General features: G+C 38.0%; 1 protein-coding gene and 1 non-coding gene across 2 annotated transcripts in view; both read right to left on the bottom strand.

Annotated features, from left to right (window-relative positions):
• Positions 1–17,859, bottom strand: part of CDK14 (cyclin dependent kinase 14) — a 615,387-nt gene that overhangs the window by 405,022 nt on the left and 192,506 nt on the right. Inside the window, exon 5 of the mRNA XM_012811338.2 lies at positions 639–718. Coding sequence (XP_012666792.1) covers positions 639–718 — 80 coding nt within the window. The remainder of the gene's footprint in view (positions 1–638; positions 719–17,859) is intronic.
• LOC111722097 lies at positions 10,896–11,059 on the bottom strand. Its single transcript, XR_002771040.1, has one exon. It is a non-coding gene; the product is annotated as a U1 spliceosomal RNA (small nuclear RNA).

The raw sequence follows: 17,859 nt of genomic DNA, 5'->3' as shown, positions 1-17,859 counted from the left end.
AGACTCTGTCGCAAAAAAGAAAAAAGAAATTAACAGGGCAAAGAAATATTTGATTTTTATTTTGATTTTGTTTCATAAAAAGTAAATCTTCTATGCAGCAAATAACATTATAAAAGGAATTTTTAGAAAATGACAGAATGAAAAAATAGTACAATAGAAGTGATCCAAATATATTAAAAGTGTCTACATATTAATAAGAAAAACCAATAGAAAACACAGTAAAGGACAGCAAGAAAGAAATCAACAAAGATGAAATTCAAACAGCTAATCAGATAACATAATCCCCTTCTCCCATTGTAACAATTTTCCTTAAAGGCCATGGATAAAGGGTAATGTGAAACTAATATGCATCTGCAGACCTCTGTAAACAAATCAGACAATTCGTGATGGAGCCTCACCACCAACGCACAGGAGTTTTTTCCCATATCTGAGCATACATACAGCAGGATGGTCTTGTTTTATGGAACATGACGTGATGTGATGGCAAGAGGTACTGACTTTTAAATTTCAGTTTATACCACCCAATAAGAGATATAATTATGTAATTTTAAAACTCCACATATTCAGAGATATAATATGTAAATATCTACAGGCATCATCTAAACACGAAAGCAAAGATAACAAGTAAAAGTGCTTACCTTCCCTGATAGCTGTGAAAGGTGTACCTTCTTCTTCTTGCAGCCTGATCACCTTCAGGGCTACCAACTTCCCATTTACCCTGTGAGAAATGAAAGAAAAAAGGAGAAGTGAATTCTTGAAAATATGTGCCCATTATGGTTCCAATTGTCTTCCTTACGATTTGTCTTTTATGCATTTTTGCACTGAAAATGTCAGTGACTCAATTACACCGCTCCAGAAAGATTAATTTCAGGAAGGCTGGGAACTCTACATCATCATCATAAATAATCACATTTTGAATATTCACACTTGCAGAGGCCAAGATTTAACTGTAGTTTTCTGTGATTCGCGCTGTTCCTTCCAGAATGAAAGTACTGTTTCACAAAATCACCACGCTTGATAATTATTCTCAGAGTAATTAAAAATCAAGCAGTCAAAACGATTCTTTTCCTTTGTTTCTCCAACAACTTCCCCTTTGTTCCTTTTGCTGAAATGTCTTCATGTTCCGTCTTTAGCTGAGATCACTTAATCCTCAAGGACAGAAACTTGACACTCAGCCCTCTCTCTCTCTCTCTCCTCATTCCCATTTTTTCCTATTTTGTCTTTTTACTAGAGCCTCCTAAAATTATATTTGGTCTGGTTGTGTTTTATTTTACAGTATACCATCAAAAAAGTTATGAATATTTCACTATTACAAGATTATACAAGACCTATCCAAAGCAGATGGTCCTTCCAGACACATTCTAAATATGTGTCAGCTCTAATTAAAAGTAAGACTTGCACAGTGGAGATAACTTTTCATTCAGTCAATTCTGTCAACAGTCAAGACATGCCTATCTATATTGGTCGTCTTGAGTGCTCTATTTTCTACCTTTACTAGGCCCAGCAGCATACTTTACTTGGTTTGTTTGGTAATCAAAATAGAAAGAAAAAAAAAAAGCACATACAATCCTCAAGGGATTGGTTCAGGACTCCCTCAGATACCAAAATCCACGATGCTCAAGTCCCTGACAGAAAATGGTGTAGGATCTTCATATAACCTACATGCAGCCTCCCTTACCCTTTAAATCATGTCTACATGACATTTAATACCAAATACAGTGTAAATGCTACATAGTTAGTTATTATACAGTATTTTTACTGTTTTGTTTCCTGAATATTTTCAATTCAAAGTTGGTTGAATCTACAAATGTGAAAACTGTGGATATGAAGTGCTGACTATATTAAAAAGGTAAGATAGAATAGAAAATAAATCTCCTGGACACACCCTCCTTCAGCCACCCAATTCCTATCCTCTGAGGTCACCAATTACCTTTGCTTAGGTATCTTTTCAGACACATAGACTCCCATATATATGTATATATATCACACAAACACAAATGTGTGTATACACACATATACAAATGGCAGTACAGAACATAGAATATACTGCTGTACATTTTTATCATTTAATAATATATTCAGTGACTTCCGTACAAATGCATAGGAAACTGCCTCTTGCTTTTGAAAGCTCATAAGGAGTCACAGGTGTTCCTTCGCATCGGCAAAGTATATTTAAATTTATTCCCAGTCTTTGACTGATAGGTGTTTAGCTTGTTCCCAATTTTGTGCAACTATAAACAATGATATGATGAATATTTTTGTATATGTTATTTCATCCCTGTAAAAATATGTCTGTAAGATAAATTTCCTAACTATGAAAGTATAAGGTCAAAAGGTATACACATTTTCAGTTTCTAATTTGATGAATATTAGAGAATTGTCTTACATGTAGGATACCAATTTGCCCTTCTGATAGTAAATGATGAGCACCCCTGTGCCTCCTCCCCTTCACCTATGCTATGTGTTATCAATGTTTTATTCTGCCAATCTAATTAAGTCAAACATGGTTTCTTGCTGTAATTTAAATTGCCACCAGAGCTCTTTAAAGGTGAAGGAACCAGAAAAAGAAAACTCACACAGCCCTGAGAATCCAGACCCTGCGTCTGAAATAAAAAATTTGAATGTTTTTTAAAAACTGTATCTAACTGGTCTGCTTTAAAAAAAAAAAAAAAATGCCATAGCACAAAACTCAAAATGCCAAGTAATGTATCACAGTCCAACCATCCTAGTGACATTTCTCATTGAACTGATTGCTGAAAGACATTATTACTGGTTATAGTAATGGGATAGGGCATCTGATTATAAGGCTCCACGATGCGCCATCTCCTCACGGTTAGAAGCTGTTGTGTTTATTTTTCCCTGTGTTTTCAGCTGGGAGGACAGGCACACTGCTTTTCTGCTCGGCAACCTCCTCTCCTGAGTATATTACCTTCATTTCTTTAGTCCTGTTTGTGCTTCAGGTACCCAGGTGCAGGCAAAAAATTACCATGCACGTGGGGTCCAGCTGCAGCCCGTACCTTGTGCTCTTCACTTCGTCCTCTAGGACTAAGGGAGGCCTTTGGCAGGGCTTCAGGCTCGGATGCAGTCAGTGCTGACATCTGCATGGATTTTTCTCAGCCCAGTTGAGCTCATCACTGGCTCCATAAGGAGCCAGTAACAGATTCCAGGAACTGCTTGGAATTTTCCCCTCGTTTACAGATATTTTCCCCTCACCCAAAACACACACACACACACACACACACACACACCCTTCGTCCCGCAAAGCTTTCCATTTCCCTTGAGAGCATTAACTTGTGTGCAGTGTGAACCAAGTTCTGCAACAGCGGGACCTCATGCTTCCGAGAGGTAAATACGTAAACACAATCTCACACCATGAAACTATGACTGCCCGGTAACATAGTAAAAAGAGAAAGCCTTTAATTGCATCGATATTCATTCTTTAAATACAACTAAAGACAGAACCCCTGCAAGTAATCTCAAAGATTAATTTGCATTATTTTTGTAATGAACAAAAATTGATATTTTCTACAAGAACTGTATAAAAGAATAAACTCCAGGTTTTGTTCCAACTCTGAATTCTCTGGGAATTGTTAGGCTTTTTTATAGTTTATGATCATCACAACAGCTAATGACTTTGAGATTTTATGTAGTAAGCATATGAAGCTAAAATTTTCTTAGAATTGGTAATATACAAAGCCCTAGAAGCGAAGGGACTTTTTGTTTTGTTAACTGGTATGTTTCCAGTATCTAGAACCTTGCTGGCATAGAGTAGATTCTCAAAATATTTTACTGAATGGATACTGATACTGTTAATATACTGACATTTTCCTCCTCATACTTCTAAAAATAAGCCCAGAATAAAGTATTAAAATTATTATTTCCAAAAATTGTCAGAAATGCCACAACTGCATAAGGCTTTCAACATCATCTTTCATGTTGGGTTTAAATATTTATATTCTTTTTCAAACTAAAGGTGCAGCTTCTTTGTTTTTGATGCATGTGGGTAAAGTTTTCATTTCCTTGAAGTTCTGGAATTTGTAGGATGCTTTGTTAAGTGACATTATTGCACCCAGCAAACATGTTTAAAACATTCACTACCTTGAAAAAAACAAAATCCACTATCCTTTAATAATCTGAGCACAGCCCAATAATGGCATCTTCCTCTTCTCCAACTGCTTCACTGGTTTCCCATTAAGGATCATATTGATTATCAAACTGCTCTTTAACCTAAGAGTCACTGTGACTTTCTCCTTTCTTAATTAGTCTTTCTCTACACGTCCAGACACACAGCAACTGCTGGGCCCCTCAGTTTTAATGCCTAGTAAAATGTTGAGTCATTGGTTCCAAGTTTGGAAAAGGTACCTTTGGAAAAAGCAGCATTGAGAAATCTTTCAATGCTCTGACTTTTGTGCATATGTATTTTAAACTTTAGCATAGCGTGGAATACTTTAAATTGTAAAGTATAACTCACTTACAAAACATAAGTTTTAAAACACCAAAAGAAGATACATGTAATTCTATTTTTTATGAAATGAATACTGTATCTCCTCATTTTCTTGTGGATTTAAACTATTTATGAAGGCTTAAAACATATAATTCAAATGTTGATGTAAATAACTTAAAATAATTACAAAATTCAAACTGAATCAATAAATTAGAGCTTGTTTACAGGAAAACACTGAAGAAGCCTCTTTAACAAGTCTTATTAATTAAATCAAAAGCTAATGAATAGGAGGCAATCAAGGCTTGATTGCCAGTGGAGACATTAATTCAGGTAAATGACATGGTTGAAAAAATGTTTTACATTGTGTTAATATTACTAAGGAACATTCTACTGGAGATATCACCAAATTTGTTTCTAGTAGCTCTATCCTGTATAGACAGTCATTTTATTGCAGAGATTCTTTAATATTCTTTTATTCTTCCAATAACAGCCATTCCCAGCTTGGCCTCACTGAAAGGATCACTTCAGGCCCAAAGATGAGTGACTCATTGCCCATCACACGGGGTAGCTGTCAAGGGCAACTCCAGGGAAGAGAGGCATGACAAGGGTCGGTTGGAGAAGGCACAGAGCCACATACAGAGACCCAGGCACACCAGGTTGCTGGGCAGAGTCATGCTGAAGTGGACTAGGTTTCAAACTGGTTCTAACCACAAATTCAAATCACTGTCAACATCAAAAATCCTTTCCACAGATTTCTGTTCCCTAAACTTATAAATATAAAATTTACTTATGGGAGAGTGAATTAAGGTCTAGAAGCTTTAAATAAAGAAAACAGCCTGTTTATTTTTCATCCATTTATTTGTTCCTTTAACGTTTTGCAAAACCTATAAAAAAGAAAAAACTCCCCCCTTTACTTTGGGGTACATTTTCCAGTTTCAAAAGAAGGTATTTAAAGAGCATTTCCTTGCAGACAGACAATGCTCAAAGGAAAGCCTAAAGGCTTTCTATTCCATTCGTTACCTTAAATTAATAGTATAACTTGGTACAATAAAACAAAATTACAAATATTATCTAGATCATCTCTGAAAATGGAATCCATGTGCTAACACCTAGAAGAAATTATGTCTAGAGGATATAAAGGAAATTAAAGTGATATACCTGTAAGAAATTTAATATACTCTGGGAAATATAATACATTCTGTCTTTCTCTTTCATTATGATTATGTCCCAAGAGAAACTGCAAAGGAAAATAATACCAAGTACAGGTAGATACAATGCTTTTGTTTCCTTACTGACAGAGGTATCGGCAAGAAATGTACAGCCTACTGAGGGAGTGGCAGTAGAAAGCTGGAGGACAGCAAGAACAGTATTTGGGGCTGGACTTACAGATTTTTGACAAAGTTATTAAAAACATTTGAAGAGTTATCCTAACGGTTCTTCATTTATGAATTTCCTCTTTGAAAACTAGTTAAAGCTTACAATATTGCATTATATATATTTTTAAAAATCAAAATTTTGACTAAATATTCATGACCTTGCTATTGTCATTTAAATTCAATTTTTATTCATGTGTGAAGAGAAAGCATCTTAACAGTATTTAACCTATGCTATTCTGGAAAATCATGGACATGTAATCTGCTACACTTTATTCCAGAAAAATAAGAATTTCAAGATAAACTGTCAATAATTACAGGTGTCCTAATCTTTATCAAAATAGTATAGAGAGGACTAGAAGATGATAAATGCTAGTTTCTGTTAAACTAATTTCTTTTTGAATAATATCCAAAGAAGATTAATAAACTGATAGTGTAATGGCTATCAGAATCTGGCTAACAATGCAAAAAGTCTAAAGATTAATGGAATGAGAACAGGATATATTCAATCAACAAGTTACCTATTACCGGCTCGGCGCCTATAGCTCAACCGGCTAAGGCACCAGCTACGTACACCTAAGGTGGCGGGTTCAAATCCCCAGCCCGGACCCGCCAAACAACAATGACGGCTGCAACCAAAAAATAGCCGGGCGTTGTGGCGGGCGCCTGTGATCCCAGCTACTTGGGAGGCAGAGGCAGGAGACTCGCTTGAGCCCAGGAGTTGGAGGTTGCTGTGAGCTGTAATGCCACGGCACTCTACCCAGGGGGACAGCTTGAGGCTCTGTCTCAAAAAAAAAAAAAAAAAAAAAGTTACCTGTTACCTATAAAAAGAACAGACTGCTACTAAGGCATGTTTCACCATCATCAATGTTCTATCAAATGTACAAACTCATAATAATATGAAACATAAAATTAGAGTGGCATATAACACTCATGGAAATTATGTACCTTCCAAAACTTTTTATAACACTCATGGAAATTATGTACCTTCCAAAACTTTTAAGCCAGCCAACTTTGTACCTTTCCAAAAATAAAATCTATCCATGAAGGATTTTGGTGTCTTATTACCTTGCAATTAGAAGTAACTTCAGGCTCAGTGCCAGGCCATATACACCGGAGCTGGTGGGTTCGAACCTGGCCATGGCCTGCTAAACATCAATGACAACTGCAACAACAAAAAATATAGCTGGGCGTTGTGGCTGGTGCCTATAGTCCCAGGTACTTGGGAAGCTGAAGCAAGAGAATTGCTTAAGCCCAAGAGTTGGAGGTTGCTGTGAGCTGTGAGCTGTGAGGCCATAGCACTCTACCAAAAGTGACAAGTGAGACTCTGTCTCCAAAAAAAAAAAAAAGAAGAAGAAGAAGAAGAAGTAACTTCAGTGATCATTCTTCCAAGTAGGCAGAAAAAGATCTTCACTGGCTTGTTGGTCTACCTTTGTACTCTTACTGCTTGGAACAAAGTCCTTCAAAGATTTTGATGGAACCCCAACTCCTCCATGATAACCCAAATTATTTAGATCTTCCTTATGCTGAAACAAAAATCTCCTTCCTGTAAGTTCTACTCTGGACCTCAAATTCTGGATCCAACCAGGTGCAAGGACTCATGCCTATCATCTCAGCACCTGAGGTGTTAGTCCAAAGCTGGATGACCATGTGAGGCAGGGAGTTCAGAACCAGCCTGGGCAACATAGCAAGACTCTGTCTCTACAAAAAATAAATCAAATCAGCTAAGCATGGGGGTGTAAGCCTTTAGTCCCAGTTAATCCAGGGCTTGAAGTAGAATGATAGCTTGACCCATGAAGTTTGAAGTTGCAGTGAGCAATGATGCACTCTAGTCCTGGTGACAAAATGGGACCTTGTCTCAAAACACAAACAAAAAGTTCTCAGCCCATAAATACTAAACTAAACTTCATAAACTTTTATTATCCTTCCCCTCATCTAACCATTCATTGAGATACTATGAGTCTGTGCTTGTGATAAAGGATGAACAATACAGACATGTCCCTCAACTGAAGGAGCCAACAGTCTAGTAAAGAAGTGAGACATAGGACACCGTACAAAGATACCTGAGGCAAGTCAAAGGGAGTCAGGAGGCTCCCACTTCTCAGATGGGACAAGTGGGGCATCCGTAAAATAATACCTGCCAGTGAAAGATATCAAATATGTTTAAATGGGTAAGTTTATAATGAAGCTTTAAATAAACTCATTGGTCATATTTAGGAAATGCTATGGAATCATTTCAATCTTTTTACAACCTTTTAAAAAAAAGAGAATATATCAAACATTTACCTTCTTTCATATTCTTTCATATACATTATTCCTCAGTATAACCAAAAGCTATGGGTGATACGGGGGAGTTTCTCTATAGATGCACTGCATGCAACAAAGAAGGAATGGGAGAATTTGAGTCCCACCATGTTGCTGACCATAATCACCTAGGGGATTATCAATGTTTGTTAAAATTTTTAAGAGAACCTACTAAATATTCTGTGCCCCTGATGGAAACTTTCTTTAATCCACCCCTGTGGAAGAAACCCAACCCAACCCAATATGAACAATATGACCAAGTCTAAATCTAATTACTTATTTAAAGGACACAAGGGAACAAATTGAATATGTAACACCATTGGGATATAATCAGAAAAACCTAAACTATACAAAATTCTATTGGAGAAATAAGCCTGTTTGTTCAACAAATAAATTTTAAGGAAAAAAATTGGAACCCATAGATTAAAAGGGAGACATATCACCTAACTGTAATTCATTATAATGTTTGGACCCGATTTTTATCGTGACCCAAATAAAGTACAATTTAACACTGAGCATATGCTTGATAAAATTAAGGAACCATGAAATGTTTTACTTGTTCTCATATAGTATTATATGTTTTCTAAATCCTTATCTTTCAACAACAACAAAAGTACTAAGAAATAATTCATGTAAGGTTTGAGGCTTGTTTCAAAATAATTAGAAGGAACAAATACAGACGAAACAAGGTCAGTCATGAGTTGCCAGTGTTTGAAGCTGAGTGATGGGTTCATGAGGTTTACTATGGCTATACTTCCTACTAATTATTTTCCTACAATTATTTAAAATGTATATGTCCAACATGAATTGGGATAAATGCAATGGAGCAGGGGCATCCAATCTTTTGGCTTCTCTGTGCCAAGGTAGAAGAAGAAGAGTTGTCTTAGGCCACATATTAAACACACAAATACTAATGGAACCTAATGGCTGATGAGCAAAAACTAAGCTCCATGCATAATTTTTGTGATACCCACGACCACAGATGAGCAAAATAGTCCTCCCATAATTTGCAAGCAGCCCACAGGTCATAGGTTAGATATCCCTCAATTAAGGAAATATTCTCCGAAAATACTACATTTAAGCTGAAACAAGAAAGATAAAAAAGTAAGCAAAGAACATTCCAGGCAGATGGAATGACCTGCTCAAAAGCCCAGAGACAGAGAACACAGTATGTTAAAAAAAAGTAAATAAACAAAGGAGGCTGAGCGCAGTGGCTCACACCTGTGATCCTACCACTCTGGGAGGCCTAGGCAGGTCCATCACCTGAGCTCAGGAGTTCAGGACCAGCCTGAGCCAGAGTGAGACCTTATTGACACGTGAAGTCCCAGCTACTTGGGAAGCTAAAGCAAGAGGATCACTTGAGCCCAAGAGTTTGAGATTATTGCAAGTTATGACACCATCACGGCACTCTACCTCAAAGACTCTGTCTTAAAAATAAAAATAAAAATAAATGAAAGAAGAAAGGAGGGGAAGGAGGGAGAGAGAGGGCAGAAGAGATGAAGGGAGGGAGGGAGGGAGGTGGAAAAGAGGGGCTAGTCAGGATACAGTGGAACAAGCAGAGAAAAGGACAGAGCCAGACCAGGAAGATCTGTTCAGACCACAGAAAGAACTGGGAGAAAAACACTGAAAGAGCATAACAAGACGATTAAATTGTGTCTACAGCTTACCTGCTATGGGTGGAGAATTCCTGAAGAAGCACAGCAGTGGGAGCAGGGAGGGCACTCAGGAAGCTATTGCAATGAGCAAGGTGACACACCACTACTGTTACACCAAGGTAATAATAGTAAGAGCAATGGAAAAAAAGGGAAATAATATTCTAAAGACAGAATCAACAGGCTGTCAGGATAAATTGAATTGGGTGTTGGGAATTATAAAAGATGACTCTGACTATCCTGATTGCAGCGTCTGGGCAGATGGAGGTACCATTTATTAATGAGCAAATTAAAGAAGGAGAGATTTCAACAGTACCAAGAGTTCTGCTTGGGAAGATCTTAGGAACATCCAAGTGGTGACATAAAGAAAGCACTGGTATTTATGAGTCTGGACCTCAGTGCCAAAACCTAGGCCAGACATATATAAATTTATGAGCCACTTGGAGGCCTGCAAGAGAGAGCCAGTTTTCTGTTAAAGCAGGAGTAAAGAAAACACTCAAAAAAAGACAAAGAGAATATATAAGAATCAGCTGATCAAGGAACGATGTTCTTCCTGCATCTTAGGAACATCCAGGAAGACCCTCAGGGTAGAGGAAAGGGACCCTGTAAGGGATATATCAAGAAATAAGGACAAGAGGTCTGAGAGATGATCAGGGAGCTTTACACCTTGAGTAGTGCGTGGGGTGCACAGAGATGTGAGGCAGAGAGGATTCCATCCTGACAGTTTCTTAGAAGCTCTGGAATGTGGGTCACAATGTACAGCTGCCCACGCTGCATTAGGCAAGGCCTGGGGAGGGTTGGGGCCAGGCTTTGCAGCTGGGTGGAAGATAAAGTACAGGTTCTCAGCCCTGGCTTCACATTAAAATCACCTGGGGAGCTTTAAAACAATGCCTGGCCCACCCCTCCTCCATTTCACTGGTGTAGGGTGAGGTGCTAGCATCTGTATTTTTTTTAAACACCCTCTGTTATTCTAATGTTCGAAGGGGGCTGAGAACCACTGTGTTAAGCCTTCAGGTTCCCTTACGGGCTTCACATGACCTCTCTTCCTCTGCTGCTGTCTCCAACACTGATGTCCCCCTTCTTACTATAACCATTCAGAATTATTTTTTTCTTTTTTCTTTACAGGGGAAAGCGCAAACGCAGTCCCCCACTACCACAGATTATGCAGTCAAGTTTCCCACATTTGGGGAAATCACAGGGGTCAGCACAACCGGAGTGCAATGGATGAGCCTCGCCCTGGGAAAACCACCTTCATGACCATGGTATCTCCCCTGCTGGGTAAGTATAACTGTCCAGAATTTTTCAATTCTTTTGAGCACCCTCATAGTCTTAGCTGCAAACCTCCTGATAAGTCTCAGCCGATTAATCTCTCTTGAAATGTGATTGCCAGGGCACACGCTCTGCCAGAGATCGTCTGGTAAGTGCTGTGTGGGCCTGCATAGCTCTCTGCCCCATCATTGAAACTGAAATTGTACAACTTTGCTCTAAGCATGTATTGAACTGTCATAGTCACAAACCTTGTAAACTCAAATTGAGCTTGCCAGCAATTAAAACCCCTGAGTTTTCTTCCTGAGCCCTGAAATGACACCATCTCTGACTTACTCTACACCTAACAATTCACTTTTTCTATATGATTTCGGAGTTTGAATTATCACTAATAAAATCCCAACTTGTTAGCAGCCACCAACTGCTCACACCTCTCTTCTAATTCCAGCTTGGTTAACAACAGGCCCTGGCCACCCATTCTTCTAGGTGTCCTAATGCCAAGTCTGAATGAAAACACCTACTAAGATGAGGGTGGCACCCTGCTTGTTGGCACAACACCCCTGGCCCCCACTCCATCCACCCTGGGGGGATGTGGCTCCATTCATGGTCTGCCTCCCACTCCCTCCTTCTCTTTTCACTTTCAAACTCTTCTGTCCAGTCCTTGTTCATCACGGCCACTCTCTCAGTCCCACACTGACAACGTTCCACCTCTACCTTTAGAATGTCCTGGAAAATCTGCCTCTTGCACAATTTCTGGCACACAGCTGGGCTCAGTGGCCAAGGAGAAAGCCAAACCCTTACCATATAAATAAGAAATATTAAAACAGCACCTACTGGAAACTCTACCAGTCTTAGATATAATCAGCCTGTCTTAAATCCATCACCAGCAACAGCATATCATCCAGCTGCCTCTATAACCCTCTCATCTCCCAGATATAATCAGGAACTGTAATAACCAAGCCCCTACCCCCGTGACCCCCTCTCTAAGACCAGTGGGGAACAAGCCCCCTATCCTTGAAAAGGAAACCTCTCCTCAGCCTTTTAGTCCCAGCCCCCTCAAGGGTAAAGAAGCAGCCTGAAATTAAGCAGCCTGAAGTATGCAGGGAGGAGTTGAGCCCAACACTTGTTTTGTACCCCTGAACTATGTGACCCTCATCTTATGATCATAAAGTAATGTATTTGTCATGTATTTTGTGATTTATGAACCAATATGTACCCCCACTCTAACTTGTATAAATGATGTACCCTTACTTTGTGACCCTTGAGTTGTATTGAGTTGTGCTAACCACAATGATTTGGCTCCTGTATTGCGCTAGCTTGCTAACCCCGCATGACTATGCAGAATAATGATATAAAAGGATTTTTCACCTGCTATTCGAGGCTGCTTGTTGGCCCACCACAACAGTCCCCTGTAGGTGCACCTGCAGGTGTTTTAAATTCCTAATGAATTTCTATCAATTAATTACATCTGAAGTGGGGTCATCCTCTCGCATCTGCCGCTTATTTCAGAACATTTGCCAACATTTAAAGAATAAGCAGATATACAATATCTGCAGAGTTCTGTTAGTCCACCAGCTTAACAATCTGATCAAAAAAAAGGAACTAAGGTTATTTAGGTGTGAGATAATTTTCTACTAATTCCGACTCACTATTTTAGTTTCTAAATGCTCAGACATCGTGTGAGTGATAATTTGCCCTAAAATTAATTAGAGGCGGAAGAACACAACAGGCATGCAGGGGAAAGGTTACACCTTCTCCATCAGCTCTGATTCACAGAATGTATCATCTTCTGTGAATATCTGGACATCTGAAAGCTGTTAATGCCTCTCTCACTTTTCATAGTTCCCCAAAGATAACTGACAGTGATGAAACTAGCTCAACTCCAAATTTCCATAGATTCTGTGAAACTCATCTCAGGTGTTAAATCAGGACTCTTCAGAGAACCACAGTACTATCAGATGTCCTAAGACATTTGATAACTGAATTCACTCCTACATTCTGCACTGTCATGCCTTAATCTAATTATCCTTGGAAGGAGTGATGTAAGCAAAATGGAAAGAGTAATTATACTTGTTCTGTCACCTTTCTACACTGTAGTATCTTTTGTGTGTGAACTTCAAACATGAGCGTCCACCTGGTTTCCAATCCTTCTTTCCTTTTCTCGCTGAGCTGAACTGTGGTTCATCTGGTCCAATGTTTGGTTGGTCAGTTCTGAGGGACTTTCATCGTCCATTCTGACACTGTAACCTGCTGGAGGTTATGGCAGTGGACCATACATTTCTTACAACCTTGCAGAGGAATACCTTCCAGTACCAAGGAACCAACCATTCCAGGCAAAGCACCAAGTAACACACAGGTAGCCCTTGAGGAGATTAGCAGCAAGTAGAGGAGACAGGACAGTATCAAGCAACTTAAATGCACGATGATCAAAGCTAAGTTTCTAAGGAAAACTAAGGCAAACTTATCAAAGACCAGAAATGGAAGAATTGCTAACATTTTAAGAGAAGGCAAAGCACAAAGGACATCCACAGATAGAAACTGGCCTACTGAACACGCTCCTGAAATTTCTAGAGAAGGGCCATCTTTCTTTGATGAGATGTGATGGTTTCACGAAAAATAAGTAAAATGTAGTCCTATGAGTCCCTCTGGGTTTTTCAGATTGATTTTTCACACAATTATCCACATATATCCATATTCAGTGAAAACTGAAAATGAAAAGATGATGTGAACACAAATACCAAATAACGGAAAAAAGAAGAAGAAGAAGAGAAAGAAGAAGAGAAAGAGGAAGAAGCAGTTGGGATTTCTGGTTTGTTTTGTTTTTCCCTAGTCCTGCTCGAAAGCACACTTGGCTAGAGAAGCACATTACTAAAGTCTTTGAAAAGGTTGAATTTTACATTTCTAGAGAAATCAAATTTTCTTGTCTTGAGGTCAAGTTGCCACTTCAAATAGATTTTTATCTTCAGGAGCTTTTGTTCCCTACAGAAAATGTTTCAAAAAAACAGAAAAGAAATAGACAGACTTCTTAATGATATTATCACTTTCTGCCAACCCTGGATTACGTATTATTTTCTGGCTGATTCTTACATGCTGTATCTTATACTATACCTAAAAATCAAAGTCAAATCCATTCATAATTTTCTTTTTTAAAACTCTAATTATAACATCACAATCAGAGTGAATCATTACATGAGCTCGGATAAAATAAGAAGATAAAGTCTAATGTTCAACCTTATAGCATTTCAAGCTTCCTATTCCAAAGGTAAGTATAAAACACAATGTTCTTATTTCTCAAGTAGAGTCATAATCGTTCCCTTTTTTCTAGTAGAGGTACACATCCAGCATCGTATGAGAGAAAAGAAAAAGCATCTCTGAAGCATCAAAAGACACATCACCGATTCACCACAATGAAGCTTTGAGAAGTCCCCAAATACTCATTGCCAAGTAGTATTAACCATAGAGATCTTGCATTTCATATTCAAAAATAGCTATATGAAATTAAGTGAAGTTTGGAACAGCAGGAGGAAACACTTAAACCATCCCTGGAGAGTCATTACAGCAGGGGTATTCGGAGTTCAGACTATTCTCCACCCATTCTAATAAAGACCAACACACACACATACCCCTGGAGTTTATGTTACGACCATGACGTTAAGCCAGTATTTTCTCTTTTTGGTTAGCTGCAAAGGCCCGTGGAGAACCCACAAAGAAAATTTCACAGTAGCCTGAGGACTACAGACAATATTAAACCAAGAAGAGTATGAATGATTTTCATTTTCTTCAAAACAAATGTATTACTTTCATAATTATAGAAAATATTGTTAAATATGCTTAAAGTGGAACAAAAAATAATATCAATCAATGCCTATTTTATTTACTTTGATTTAGGCTTTTATGCAAAACAGATTAGAAAACAATACTATGAATTACTTAAATCTTAAAAAACTGTTCTTCTAAAAATAAAGTATCTCTTAAGATGGACCATTTTACAAGCAAAACAGGTATCAAAGTAAAAATGATTTGATTAAATAAAAGGTAAACAAAATCTACCCATACATGCTGAAGATTAGGGTTAGGGTTTACATTAATTCATATATTACACCAAATAGCTGATGATACTAAAAACTTTTATAAAATTTATATGTAATTGGTATGACAATGATCTATGCTAATATTTTATCCAAAATCTTGCAATAGAGCCTAAGCAACAGAGTATAAATTAGCCTGATTTGGAATGAACAGGTTTATTCCTTAATATTTATTTATAAAGACCAAGGACTTTATTTACATATAGCACACTTTCTAATTTATTCCCTATAGCACTTTTATGTGAACACATTGTTATCCTCTCTTTATAAAGAAACTGAGAAACAGAATGGCTCGTTAATTTCTTCTAAAGCACATAACTAGAAGAGGCGGAGCCACATTTGGATCTAGGAGGTCAGATTTCATAAACTCTCTGGGGGGTAGCGGTTAGTAAAGCACGGAAGGAAGGTGCATAGTCCACACTCAGAGACTATTCCTGCATTCACAGTCTGTTCATGCTGTAACACTGGCATAAAACACTCATGATCAAGTCATTTAATCTGAAAGTAATGCCATGATTCTTAGTGGTTTCTAGTAATTCTTTATAAACCTCAAAATAAATCCATGTATAGTATGACATTAGTAACTCTTATCCTATGTTGTAACGCTGAGACATGTGTACAGCAGAATAGTTGAATGACACAAAAAATATTAAATCAACAATAATCTCACTATTCAGAGGTAAATTCTTCAAAATCTATGTATATCTTTCTAAATTGTTTTCCATGTATAGGTATTTTTTCCAAAAAAAGTCTTTATATATAACTTTAATGTGTGGACATTTATTTTGTTGTGGTTCAATTATATATTTATCTTTTTCCTGGAGAGGCCGAAGTAAGAACCCCAAAAGCTTCAAGTTGCAATAACCTTATAGCTTCCTTTAAGGAAAATGTCTCCAGCACTTCTTTCTTCCATAAAGTTTCATGACTCCTGCATTTTGATTTATAGATGAAGGCAACCTTGCTAGCCAAGCAACAGAGGACTGACTAGGGAAGCCGTGTATGGGCCTGGCAGCCACGTGAGGGAAAGACCTACGGGACACAGTATCCCTTAGATGGCCTAGCAGGAATTCAGTCTAATGAGAGTGTTCCATACACAGTGACAGCAAACAACCAATCAAATCATCTCCGGGATAAATACGCTAGCCGATTTTACTCCACAAACCCAGACACTGAGACTACATCGAACTGCAGTATCCAAACGTGTAGCTGAAAAAAGAATTTCCTATGTCTCATCTACAATAGGCCACTGGTTAGTCTCTTTTCATAACATTCACAGAGTCCAATCGGAGCATTCCTAAACACTGTTTCCAAGTGTTACCTAGGTAACATTTATTAGCAGAATGTCTATTAATAGCACCATGTCAGGTGCTAAAAAATGAGTTGATACCCATGAGGAAGTAAAGAAGATACCAAACAAGGCAGTAACTGAATCATGCAAGAAGTATTAAAGAAAAAATTATTCTGACACTTGGTAAAATGGTAGGAAAGACTATCTTTTTTTTTTAATCAAATCATAGCTATGTACATTAATGCAATCATGGGGTACAATGTGGTGGTTTCATATACCATTTGAAATGTTTTCATCAAACTGGTTAACATAACCTTCATGGCATTTTCTTAGTTATTATGTTAAGAAATTTATATTCTACATCTAGTAAATTTCACATGTACCCTTATAAGATGCACTGTAGGTGTGGTCCCACCAATTACTCACCCTCCACTCATCCTCCCCCCTCCCCTCCCATTCCCCTTCTTCTTGGGCTGTAATTGGGTTACAGCTTTCATGTAAGTTGGTTTCATAGTAAGACTGGACACGTTTTTTCTTCCATTCTTGAGATACTTTGCTAAGAAGAACATGTTCCAGCTCCATTCATGTAAACATGTAAGAGGTAAAGTCTCCATCTTTCTTTAAGGCTGCATAATATTCAATGGTGTACATATACCACAATTTATTGATCCATTCATGGGTCAATGGGCACTTGGCCATCCATTAAGGATGATGAGCATTTTTTCATGTGTCTGTAGGCCCATGACTTAGCAATTATAAATTGGGCTACAATAAACATTCTGGTACATATATCCTTGTTATAATGTGATTTTTTGTCTTCTGGATATATACCTTGTAGAGGAATTATAGGATTGAATGGCAAGTCTATTTTTAGATCTCTAAGTGTTCTCCAAACATCTTTCCAAAAAGAACATATTAGTTTGCATTCCCAACAGCAGTGAGGAAGTGTTCCCTTTTCTCCACATCCATGCCAACATCACTAGTTTTGGCATTTTGTGATGTGGGCTAATCTTAATGGAGTTAGATGATATCTCAAAGTAGTTTTGATTTGCATTTCTCTGATGATTAAGGATGATAAGCATTTTTTCATGTGTCTGTAGGCTGTGTGCCTGTCTTCTCAGAGAAGTTTCTCTTAAAGTCCCTTGCCCACCCTGAGATGGGATCACTTGTTCTTTTCTTGCTAATAGGTTTGAGTACTCTGTGGATTCCAGTTATTAAACTTTTGTTGGAGACATAACCTGCAAATATCTTCTCCCATTCTGAGGGCTGTCTGCTTGCTTTACTTACTGTGTTCTTGGCTATGCAGAAGCTTTTTAGTTTGATCAGGTCCCAGTAGTGTATTTTTGATGTTGCTTCAATTGCCCAGAGGGTCTTCCTTTTAAAATATTCGCCCAAGGCTGATTTCTTCAAGAGTTAGGAAAGACTACCTTGATACGTGTCAAGA

Source organism: Otolemur garnettii, unplaced genomic scaffold, assembly GCF_000181295.1.
Source record: "Otolemur garnettii isolate 467f Iridium unplaced genomic scaffold, OtoGar3 scaffold00005, whole genome shotgun sequence".
NCBI lineage: Eukaryota > Metazoa > Chordata > Mammalia > Primates > Galagidae > Otolemur > Otolemur garnettii.
This window is presented reverse-complemented; position numbering and strand designations above follow the sequence as displayed.